This window comes from Belonocnema kinseyi, chromosome 3, assembly GCF_010883055.1.
Source record: "Belonocnema kinseyi isolate 2016_QV_RU_SX_M_011 chromosome 3, B_treatae_v1, whole genome shotgun sequence".
Lineage (NCBI taxonomy): Eukaryota > Metazoa > Arthropoda > Insecta > Hymenoptera > Cynipidae > Belonocnema > Belonocnema kinseyi.
In genome coordinates, this window is record NC_046659.1 from 101,704,293 (window position 1) to 101,716,608 (window position 12,316).

A 12,316-nucleotide genomic window follows, 5' to 3' on the forward strand; every position below is an offset into this window, starting at 1 on the left:
TTTCGCATATTTAAAAATATATAATATTTGGATATACAAGGATATATACATATAAATTAAGAAGTTGTATTTTTTAATCTTGAAGACCGTGAGATTCTATTTCTAAAGTCACAGGTCCAGAATTTTGAATATCAACTTCCATCATTGCACCGAATTTGCCGTCTGAAAAAATTATATTTTAGACTGAAGAAGAACCTACATTTGAAAAGATTTAGTTTTGACTCTCTAAAATTTACCTTTTATTTTTTCTGGATTATAATCTTCAGCTAGTTGAGCTAGTAATTTATTATAGAAAAGTTCCGCTTCATGGGCACACATAGCGTTATGAAAATCCAATCTATTACCTTTCATAACATGATAAAGAGTAAATTGACTAATGCAAAGTACTTCGTAATGTTTATCCATCACACTTGCAGCCCATTTTTTTCCATTCTCTCCTTCGAAAATTTTCGTGTTTAAAATTTTCTTTACTCTGCAAGCATTATTAAAATAAATTAAATTAATATGATAAAAAATACCAGTCGACATGAGAATAAATAACAATTTTTCATTAGGGATCGTCCATAAGGAACCGTACTTAAATTACGTAACGGATTATAGGCCTTCTCTAAGACGCCCCCTCGCCCCTCTTACTGTACGTAATTTTTAGTTTCCAGAAATATTTTTTTAGTTATTGCTAGAAGAATTAGGCACGGTGTCCAAGAACTTCATTTTGAAAATTCCCGGATATTAATATTGTAATATTTTTAATATACACAGAATAATTGATAAACTTTTCAAATTTATTAATTTATATGAATCAAAAAATGTATTTTCTACTACAAAAGATTACTTAAAAAAAAAACTTGAATTATCAAAAAAAGAATTACATTTTGAACATAATAGTTGAATCTCCAAACTAAAAAAATTAATTACCAACAAAAAAGTATCATAGCTTATATTTCTAATCAAACAAGATGAAATTTATACAAAAAAATTAAGAATAAAAAAAAAATGAATTTTCAACAAATAAAGATTTTTCACTCAAGAAAGAAATAAAAATGTATCTAAATTGTTAATCCTTCAAGCCAAACGACAATTTTCAAAACAAAATATGACTTTTCAGAAACAAAAATTACCACGATACTGATGCATTTTTGCCTAACAAATATGAAATTTCAAACAACGAAAATTACTATTTTTTATTAAGAAAGAAGAATTTTTAACGAAAAAAGATTAATCTTAAATAATGGAAAAGATACATTTTCAATTATAACATTAATTTTAAACCAAAAAAGGCTTTTCAAATAAATAGTTGCATTTTCAACCAAAGAAATAAGCCTCCAATCAAAGAAATAAATGTTTAACAATGTAGATTAACTTTTACTTAAGAAGTTGAATTATCAATTAACAAAGATTGTTTTTTTTTTTACAAAATAGTTCATCTTTTAACCAAAAACCATGAATTTTCAACTAAAAATACAAATATTCAAGAAAAAAAAATGATTTCTTAACAAAGTAATTGAACCAAATGTTACAAAAAAAGTTGAATACTCAAGCATAGGAGAAGAATTTATAACTAAAAAATGGCATTTTCATAAAAAATGATATTTCTACTAGAACAGATAAATTTTTACATCAAAAAGATAAATTTACGAGAAAAAAAAGAGTTAAATTTTCTGTTCACAAAGATTTAGTATGACTTCTCACGAACGAAGTCTTAATTTTTATGCAAGACATAAATTTCTACGAAAAAAAATTGAAATTTCATTCTAAAAAGACGAATTTTTTCAACCAAAAAGATTGAATTTTTAACAAAATCGTTGAATTCTCTATCAAATAGTTGCATTTTCACCAAAAAAAGAAAAAGAAATCTACACTAAAAAATATGAATATTTTACAAGAAACAACAAATTCTTTTTTAATATTGAACTTTCACCCAGAAAAGATTTCAGTTGATATTTCAATACAAAAATATAAATTTTAAACAGAAAGTAAATTTTCTACGAAATAGTTTAATTTTCAACCAAACAGTTGCATTTTTATCCAAGAAAGATAACATTTTTCTTAAAACAAATGAATTTTTAATTTAAAAACAAAACAAAATTTTCAACAAAAAAAAGTTGAGTTTTCACCCAGAAAAGATTTCAGTTTTCTTTTCAACACCAAAATAATAAATTTAAAAAAAAATAAATTTACAGTTTTATCCAAGAAGGATGTAATTTTTGGTAAAGAAAGTGATTTTTAAAATCAAAAAGACAAACTTTCAAAAAAGAGGTTGAATTTTCACCCAGAGAAGATTTTCGTTTTCTTTTCAACCTCAAAATAATAAATTTTAAAAAAAGTAAATTGACTAAGAAATATTTAAATGTTCAAACAAAACAGCAGATTTTTCAACCAAATAGTATGAGTTATCCAAAAAATTGTTGAATTTTCAACCAAATAGTTGCATTTTTATCCAAGAAAGATGTAATTTATGCTAAAGCAGTTGAATTTTAAAATCAAAAAGACTAACTTTCAAAAAAGAGGTTGAATTTTCAACCGAACAGTTGCATTTTTATGCAAGAAAGATGCAATTTATTCTAAAACAGATTTTAATAAAAAAAGTATGACCTTTCAACAAGATTGATAAATTTTCAACCAAAAAGGCGCAATTTTTTCCAAGAAAAATTAACATTCTACTAAAACAGGTGAATTTCTAATCAAAAACATAAATTTACAACAAAAAAACAGTTAAATTTTCATAGAAAAAGATTTCAATTGACTTTTCAACACAAAAATAGAAATTTTAAGCAAAAAGTAAATTTTCTAGGTTCTATTTTAATTTTCAACAAAACAGTTGAATTTCTATCCAAGAAAGATGCAATCTTTATACTGAAAAAGATGAACTTCTAAATCAAAAAGACACATTTTTAGAAAAAATAGTTTTCATCCGAAAAAGATTTCAGTTGACTTATCAGCAACAAAATATGGATATGGTTTTAAGAAAATTGTTAATTTTTTAACGAAGTAAAAAAACGTATGACTAAAAAGACAATCTTCAGGAAAAAGTTTTTGTGAATGTGCAAAAATTACGCACAAGGACCTCTTAGATAAAGATTTTTCTTTAAAATTTTGTTTTGATGAAAAATTCTACTATTTGATTGAAAACTTAATTCTTTTTTTTTAATGAATATATTTTCTTAAAAACTCATCTTTATTGGTAAAAAATCCACAAATTGGTTGCAAGCTTTACTGCTTTGTTAAAAATTTATATTTTTGATTGAAGATTCATTTAACTGGTGAGAAATTTTAATATTTCGCTGAAAATTCGTCTCTTTTTTTGATTAAAAAATAATTTTTTTTTTAACTGAAAATTTATCTTTTTCAGTTCAAAATTAAACTTTTTGGTTATAAATTTATCTTTTTTAGTTGAAAATGCACGTATTCTATTAATTTTTTGGTACTAACTTTAACCAAGTAATTTTAGTTCCGATCTAAAATTTGCATGTTCACCTATAATGATAAATATTTAACTGTAATAATTGAATTTTTAACCAAAAAGAAGAATTTTTAAACAAGAAAATTAACTTGCAAGAAAATATCAATTTTCAACCAAAAATGGACATACACATTTTCAGATGAAGGAATTAATTTTCAGCCAAACTGATGAATTGTCAACCATAAAGATTAATTTTCTACAAAAAAGAGGAATTTTTTACAAAGTACATGACATTTTAAACAACCAGTTTGATTTCTAAATAAATAAAAAAATTCAAAAATAGATTTTGATTTAGTTTTTTTCAGTCAATCAAATTCCCGATTTCTCCGTCAATTCCCCATCCTGCAACTTTTTTTTATCTAAATTAAATTTAACAAGTTTTTTATTAAACTTGAAATATAACTATTCCATTATTGTTAAAAACAATATTTTAAATTAAAAGTTTAGCTTTTTTGTGTGAAAACTCAACTATTTGGTGAAAAAATTGATTGAATCCAACTGTTTTTTACAATAAAATAAAAATATTTTTTCGTTAAAATACCAAGTTTTACCGGCTTCGTTAAAAATTTCCTTTCGGTTCTAAAAATGCAATTGTTTTGTAGAAAATACGTATTTTTTGTTTCAAAAACGATATTTTCAGATACACCATTTTTTGGTAAAAAATTAACTATTTGGTAGACAATTAACTTTTTAATTAAAAATTTACAATTTCGGTTTAAAAATTCAACTGTTTTGTGGAAAATGAATTAATTTTGTCAACTGAAAGAAAATCCATTTTTGATTGAAAACTAATTATTTAAACTGAAAATGTAACTAATTCATTTTTGGTTAAAAAATTCAACTATTTTATTGAATATTAAACTGTTTATTTAAAAAATTGACTACTTGTTGGAGAATTAACTATTTTTTTAATCTAGTTTCAGGCGGAAAGTGGAATTTTTTTATGTGGCTATGTATACAACTATTTTGCTAATAATTCGTTTTTTTCTTTAAATTTAATTTAACTGGCAGAAAATTTGCTTTTTTAAATGTATTTCATTTATGTTGAAACTTTTATTTGAAAATTTAACTATTTTGGTAGAAAGTTCAACTATTTGGTAAAAAATTAAACCACTTATTTGAAAAATTAACTAATTGTTAGAAGTCAATTTGTTGTTAAAATTTCACAGATTCTGTTAAAAAAAATCATGTATTTTGTTCAAAATTCATCTTTTTGACTAGAAAATTATTATTCCTTTTTGAAAAATAATTATTTTAGATGAATCTATTAATATTTTGTTAAAAATTCGTGTTTTTAAGTTGAATTTAACCAGTTAAGAATGAGTTTTTTCTTGAAAATTAACTTTTAAACTGAAAATGTAACTATTCCATTTTTTATTAAAAATTTATATTTTTAGATGAAAATTAATCTCTCCTGATTTAAAATTACATTATTTGTGAAATTTCACCTTGCTAGGTTTTAAATTGAACCAATAGGATGAGCCATTATTTTAGTCGAAAATTTAAATTTAACGAAATTGATGGATGATCCCTTACATGTACTCCATATCATGTAGAGTATCCTCTCTTTTAATTCCTACCAGGACACACAGACCTTTTCCAATGCTGCTAATGACTTCTCCATCGACTGAAAACAAACAAGATTTTATACTAGTAATCAAAAATTAATATCGGAAATTAACCAAAGTTTATATAAGAAAATGAGTAAAGAAATTCCTCAAGTTTTTATGGTGTTTTTATTTCAGAAGACTATACGACATTGGAATCCAGCTTTTACTATAAAAAAATGTACACTGCATATCAATTTGAGAATATAAAATATATTTCGAATTAATATTAATAATTTATAAATTAAATTAAAAAAATAATTACATGATAAAATTTAACCTGTAGAAAAATTTATTCGGTTAAACTTTCCACTATTTTCAACTTATTTAAAAATATTTTAATTAACTTCAGGGCATCGAACTTTACTTTTTTAAGCAAAATTTTAACTTTTTTGACCTAATATTTTAAAGGTATAAATACTGAACTTCAATTTTTATTTAATCTATTCTTCTCTGATCTATAAATCATCAAAATTTGTATTTATTTACTGCAGGCTTCAGTATTTTTGCTAATCGCTTCTTTCCACCTTTTTTTCACGTAAATTCCAACTGAATCAATAGAGTCCCATAAGAAAATCAAATCTTTTTTTAAGTTAATTTTGTTTGTTTAAATAATCTAATATTATATTTTTGATTGAGAATTCACCTTTTATTGCAAAAGTTTTATTCTTTGATTAAAAATTTAATCATTTCGTTGAAAAATGAACAATTTTGTTAGACATTCTTTTTTGTTCAAAATTAAATTTTTTTTGGTTAAACATTAATCTTTTTTGGAATTAAAATTTAACTATTTGGTTAGCAATTAACTTTTTCGTTGAAAATTCAATAGTTTGGTTGATTTTTCTTTCTTCGCTGTAAAATGTTTTTTGTTTGAACATTAAGTTTTTTAGCTATCATTTTTGTTAAAAAATTCAAATATTTAGGTAGAAAATTTAACTACTGATAAAAAAATTCAACTGTTTTGTAGAAATATTAACAATTTGTTTCCTTCTTGACTGAAAACACTTACTTGGTTGAAAATTTATTCCTTTTGGTAAACATTTTAATTTTTTGTTTAAAAAAACAACTGTTTATTTGAAAATTAATTTATTTTGGTTGAAGATTCAAATATTTTCTTGCAAATTAATTTTTTTCGATTGAAATCAATTGTTTCTGATTTAAAATTAAAATATTTTTTGGTAGAAATATCATTTAATACATTTTTGATTGAAAATAATTCTTTTTTTCGGTTGAAAATTAAATTATTTGGGTAGAAAATTCAACCATTGAATGAAAATTTATATTTTCGTGTTGAAAATTCAATATTTTTGTAGAAAATTCAAGAATTTGTTATTAAACTATAAAACTTGTTATTAAAAATACAACTATTTACTTGAAAATTAAACTGTTTTGGTTAAGGATTCAACTGTTTTGTGGAAAATTCATATTTTTTGTTTAAAATAATTCTTTCTGATTTAAAGTATTTTTTTGTTGTAAAAAATACTTTATGAAAATTCAAATGTTTTGTAGAAAATTAAAAAAGACTGAACAATCTTTCTTGGTGTACAATTTTAGTTTAGAATTTTTAAATTTTTTGGGAAAAAATACCACCGAATTAAATTAATTGTTTCTCATCTAAAATTATTTTTTTGTTTTGTAGAAATATCGCTGAAAGTTGATCTATTTTATTGAGAATTATTTTTTTTTGTTCCTTGAAAATGAAAAATTTTAACTGAAAATTGAACTATTCCAGTTTTTGTAAGAATCATCTTTTTTAGTTGAAAATTCGCTTTTTGTTTTGATATTTTACAATTTTCTTGAAAATATGTTTTTTTTTTGGTGAAAATTAATTTTGTTTTACTCAATATTTAAAAATTTGATTTTGTGTTAGTAATTTAAAGCGTTTCCAATTCAGTTTAATACAGTGCTTAAATTAATTTTATCTGACAAAATGATATCCCTAATTCCCCTGTTATTGAACCAGTTCAAGAAATGTTAGGCCTGCTTATTTGGTTTCAAATTATGTCTTTTGCTTTGAATATTTAACCTCAAAAACTTAACTGTGTCAAGTTATACTTTAAATTTTTAAAAAAGTTCACAACGAAAAGTTTAAACGTTTAACTGGTCAAACAAGGAACACGAAAGAATGTATTATTTGAGTATTTTATATATAGTTTATAAATTAATTTTTAAAAATGTATTTTGTAGATCATTTTATTATTCTACGTGTTATTCTAATTTATGAATCTTGAACTTTAAATAATTATTAAAAAAATGTAATTTAAGAAGACAGAATTAAACATCCAAAAATACGTCAGCAAAAGGCAAACAGTTTTTGTGAACAATGCAAACATTGGAAAGGAGCAAAATAAGTATTAATTAATAACTGTAACTACCTGAAACACTGGCTTTTGTGACGCGTTGAATAATGGCTTTCATTTTTTAAGTCGAGGAAATTCGTAAAAATAATCACATTTATTAGCCGACTAGGGTTTAAATAAAAAATAAAAAATATTTCTTTCTTTCTGGATACCGGAGGAATATGCCGTAGGTATTCGAATGAATGACCCCAGAAATTCTAGTGATTTTGAGCCAGAATCACTAGACTTACGGACAATGGAAAAATAAATTATAGGAGGGGATCTCAATTGTGAAATTGGTAAAAATCGTTGTACAAACTGTCGCTAGGCTGCGTTCAAGATAATTCTTTGTCTTTTAAATTTGCTTCTACTTTTTCAAATGTTTTGAACGTTTTCAAATTATTAAAAAAAAAACGCATTTTGAACCAAATATTTAAATTTGCAACCAAAGTGACTTATTTTCAACTACAGTGATGGATGTTAAACAAAAACCATAATTTTAATCAAATTAGTACAACTGGTACAACTTTCAACCAAGCACCCAGTGGGCACCGGGACGTTCTAAAGACGTCCTTAGAATGTACCTCTATGTTATATGATTTGACGTCTTTAAGACATCTTTTGGATCTTTTCATGTCTTTAAAAGTTTCTCAGGACGTCCTTTATACGTTCGCCAAAAGACGTATATAGGACAAGTTTAGGACTTGTGTGCCCCACTGAGCAGTTGAGTTTTTAACCAAAAAATGATTACTTCTGAATGAAAAATGTGATAGGTGATATTACAACTAAAAATATTTTAGTTTAATGTTCAAAACAGTTTCTACCGAAAAGATGAATTCTTAACCAAATAGTGTAATTTTCAACTGAAAGACATCACTTTTAAACTAAAAATGTAATAGTTATATCTTGAGTTGAAAAAATTAATTTTCAGCAACAACAAAAAACAAAGAATTTTCAACAAAACACTTAAATTTACAACCAAAGAGATAACTTTTCAACTAAATTGATGAATAATAAAAAAAATCTAAAAGAATATATTGTTAAGAAGTCTTTCAGCTAAGTAGTTGAATTTTGAACCAAAAAGAGTTTAATTTTAAATAAAAAACAGTTCAACTCTTCAAAAAAAAAAAAAGAAACACAATTTTTCAGCAAAATAGTTGGATCCTCAACAAAAAAAGATTTATTTGTAACTATGCTGTTGCTTTTTTAATTGAAAAAACATAAATTTGTAACAAAATAGATCAATTTTGTACCATATACATCAAAGTACCTAGCTGAATTTACAACCAAGAAATTTTCAAATTTTAAAACAAAAACCGTGAAATCTACCAAAAAAGACGAATTTCCAGCAAAACAGTTCAATGACTAAAATGATTTTTTTTGCTATGCAGCTGAGTTTTTAACCCATAAAATTAAATTTCTACCCAGATAGATGAAGTTTCAAACAAAAAAGACGAATCTTTAACATAAAAGTGAAATTTTCAGATTAAAACTTTTATTTGCAAGCTAGAAAGAAAATGAACTTCCAACAAAATAAATTAATTTCCAGTAAAATAGTTTAGTCGTCATCAAGAAAAGATTAATTCTTAACCATGAAGTTGCGTTTTTAACTAAAAAAAAATTTAACAAAAGAAGCAAAATTTTTAACTAAAAAATACCACTTTTCAACCAAAAATGTTAGTCGATTTTACAGTTAAAAAATTAATTTTCAACAAAATAGTTAAATTTACAACAATAGAGATCAATTTTCAACTATAGTGATGAATCTTCAAACAAAAAATGAATTATAAACAAAGTATATCAACTTTCAACCAAGTAGTTGCAATTACAGGAATTTTTAAGCAAATAGTTCAACTAAAAGAAAAGTTTAACCGAAATGATGCACGTAATAATTTTCTTATTGTAAAATACACTATATTCATAATTGCAAATGTTTTTAACGTAGTTTTAATTTTTATTTAAATTTAATACTGCGAATTTTATTATTGTTGAATGATGAAACATTAATATTAAAATAAATGAAAAATAATGAGATGGATCGGTTTTCAAATGTCCGGCCATTCTAATAATTAAAGTTACAACTTTTAAAGGATGAAAGTTAATATTCAATTGGTAGAGAATGAAATGATCTAAGTTTCCAATAATCGAATTGTTTATATTTATGAAAAATTAATTAAAAAATAAGGATTAATTTCAAGGGAAGTGTTTAGTAAAACAAACTACTATATTTGTAAATTATGAAAAGAGAGAGCGATTCCAGGAGAGTTCAGTTTTTCACGCTATATGTACATTTGTCTTATTTTTCATAGAAAATTGCAATTATTTATCAACATTTGTAAAAGTAATTCCCATTGCATTAGGATGAATTTGAGTTTTTAAAGAAGTTGTTTTTTATTGTATCGGTTTTTTAAAGCAAAAGTTACTTTATTGCCTCTCTGAATCCAAATTGTTAAAACTGAACTAATTATTTGTGAAACCTTAAAAATTTGACTACAAAAAAGTGGGCCACTAAAGATTAATAAAAAATTATTATTTTGAATTTTGGTAACTAAAATTATGAATCTTTACCAAAAGAAAAATGAAGATTTCACAAAGTCTTTTACTTTCAAGTAAGTACAAATTTTATTCAACTGAAACAAATGAAAACTGAAGAAATTTTATTCAACTGAACGAAAGAAGTAATAGTTCATATTTAAACAAGAATGCTTTCAAATTAAACAAAAAATAGTTTAATTCAACCGAAAAAATTAATTCTCAACAAAATATTTAAATTATGAACTAAAAAGATGATTTTTTTTTACTAAAATAATGAATCATCAACGAAAAATGAGCTTTTAAAATTTTTTTCAATTTTCAAACAAACAGTTCAATTTTCAATCCAAAAAGATAAATTTTCAACTAAAATGATAAACCTTCTACCGAAAAAAGAAATTGTTAACCAAATAGTTGAATTCTCAACCTAAAAGGTTGATTTTTACCAAAAAAGATCAATTTTTAACCAAATGCATGAATTTTTAACTAAAACAAATACGCCTTCAACTCAAAATGGGACAATTAAATTTTAAGTGAAAAAATAAATTTTCAACGAAATAGTTGCATTTTAAACCAAGCAGATGAATTGTCCAATAAGAAGATTACATTTTTATCAAAATATATAAATTGTCCACCAAAAATAGAATAGTTAAATTTTCAGCTAATGAAATTAATTTCTAACCAAACAGTTTTGTTGTCAACCAAAAAGATTAATTTTCTACAAAGAAAGACCAATTTTCAACAAAGTACACGAATTTGTAATTGAAATAAATTTTAGAGTAATATTTAAATATTTAAACTTTCAGTAAAAAAATAATTTCCAACCAAATAAAATAAAGTCTCAACAAGATAGTTACATTTCATCCAAATGGATGAACTTTCAACCAAGAAGAATAAATTTCTATAAAAAAGAGAATTTTGCTACAAAAAAGTACGAAACTTTAGAAAAATTAATTTTAAACCAAGCAACTTACATTTACATCGAAATAATTAAATTTTCATGTAAATACATGAATTTTTAACCAAGAAGATTAAATTTCTATCAAAAAAGATAAATTATCGACAAAAAACGAAATAGTTAAATTTCCAGTTGCTTTGGTAAGAAATCCAGAATAGTTAAAAATATTAGAATATCAGATTTCCCAGCCCAAAATGCTCTTAAAACAGTTGAAATAATGTAATTTTTAATGAAAATAGATGAATAATAGGATAAGTAATTGTTTTAAATCCCTGATGTTTGCTATTCTATGAATTTCAAATTTTGGTAATTGATTGTAAGGAGATTTAGCATCCAATCAAAAAACCGAAAATATATTTGCATTGGTTTTGGAAATATTCAAACGAGATTTTTTTTGTTTAGATTATTTTTACCAGTTTTTCCACGTCATTCGACACACGCATGCATTTGCGCGGCCCTACAAATGGAAGTTAAAGCTTCCTAATTAATTATAAATAAATTAAGCATTCAATCGAAAGAACGGAAAACAAATTTGGACCTTTAGCCTTTTCGTATTTTAACATCATTTCTTAAACAATCAGATCATTTTTAACGTTTTGGAATTGTTATAAATAAACTATCCGTCCAATCGAAGAAAAAGTAAATACCTTTAAATTCACCGAGAAAATATCTAAATGGGCTTTCTTTTAAACCAATGTTGTTGACAAATGTTTTACGACATTCAATTTATGCGTTAATTTACGTGGCTACATATGTGGATTTGAAACTTTTGTTAATAATTATAAACAAACTATGTGTCCGATCGAAATACAAAAAACACCTTTGGATTCTTCTTCAAAATATCTGGGTGCTCATATTTTTTAAACTGTTTTAAATCAATTACATTATTTTGTAAAGTTCTGTAGTAGTTATAAACAAACTAAGCGTTCATCGTGAAGACCAAAAAACCTTTTAATTTGTCTTCAAAATTTCTAGATGTGCCTTTTTTTAAAACAGTTAAATTATTGTTGATTATTATGCCATTTCTATGGACAAACTTATGCCTCACATCGAAATATCAAAAACATATTTGGATTCTTCTCCGAATTATCGAGGCACGTATGTTTTTTAAACCCATTTATTTCCTTTTGGCCTGATAATTCAACAATTATTTAACTTTCAACCACTACTTAATTTCTCAAGATTTCAATATTTTTATTTATTTATTATCATTACTATTTATTATTAATTTATTTTTTATTTGAATTTTTATTATTTATTCAAATTTCTTTCTTTACGCTTTAATTAAGCTGCGTGTCGATAAATCATAATTATAGAAATATACGAGGGTAGTTCAATAAGTCCTTAGAATGACCAACAGATGGCGCGCGAATCGCTCCAAATCATCTGTTTTCAGTCAGCAACACTCCCGACTAGATAT

At 24.1% G+C, this 12,316-nt stretch overlaps 1 protein-coding gene across 1 annotated transcript; it reads right to left on the minus strand.

Moving 5' to 3' along the window:
• Positions 1 to 7,612, minus strand: LOC117169352 (D-aminoacyl-tRNA deacylase 1). The gene is made up of 4 exons (XM_033355690.1): positions 7,443 to 7,612; positions 4,997 to 5,087; positions 237 to 472; positions 1 to 162 (listed from the first exon to the last, which is right to left on the minus strand). The coding sequence occupies exons 1-4, from the start codon at positions 7,483 to 7,485 to the stop codon at positions 74 to 76; spliced, it is 459 nt and encodes a 152-aa protein (XP_033211581.1). The 5' UTR covers positions 7,486 to 7,612; the 3' UTR covers positions 1 to 73.
• Positions 7,613 to 12,316: the final 4,704 nt, after the last annotated feature.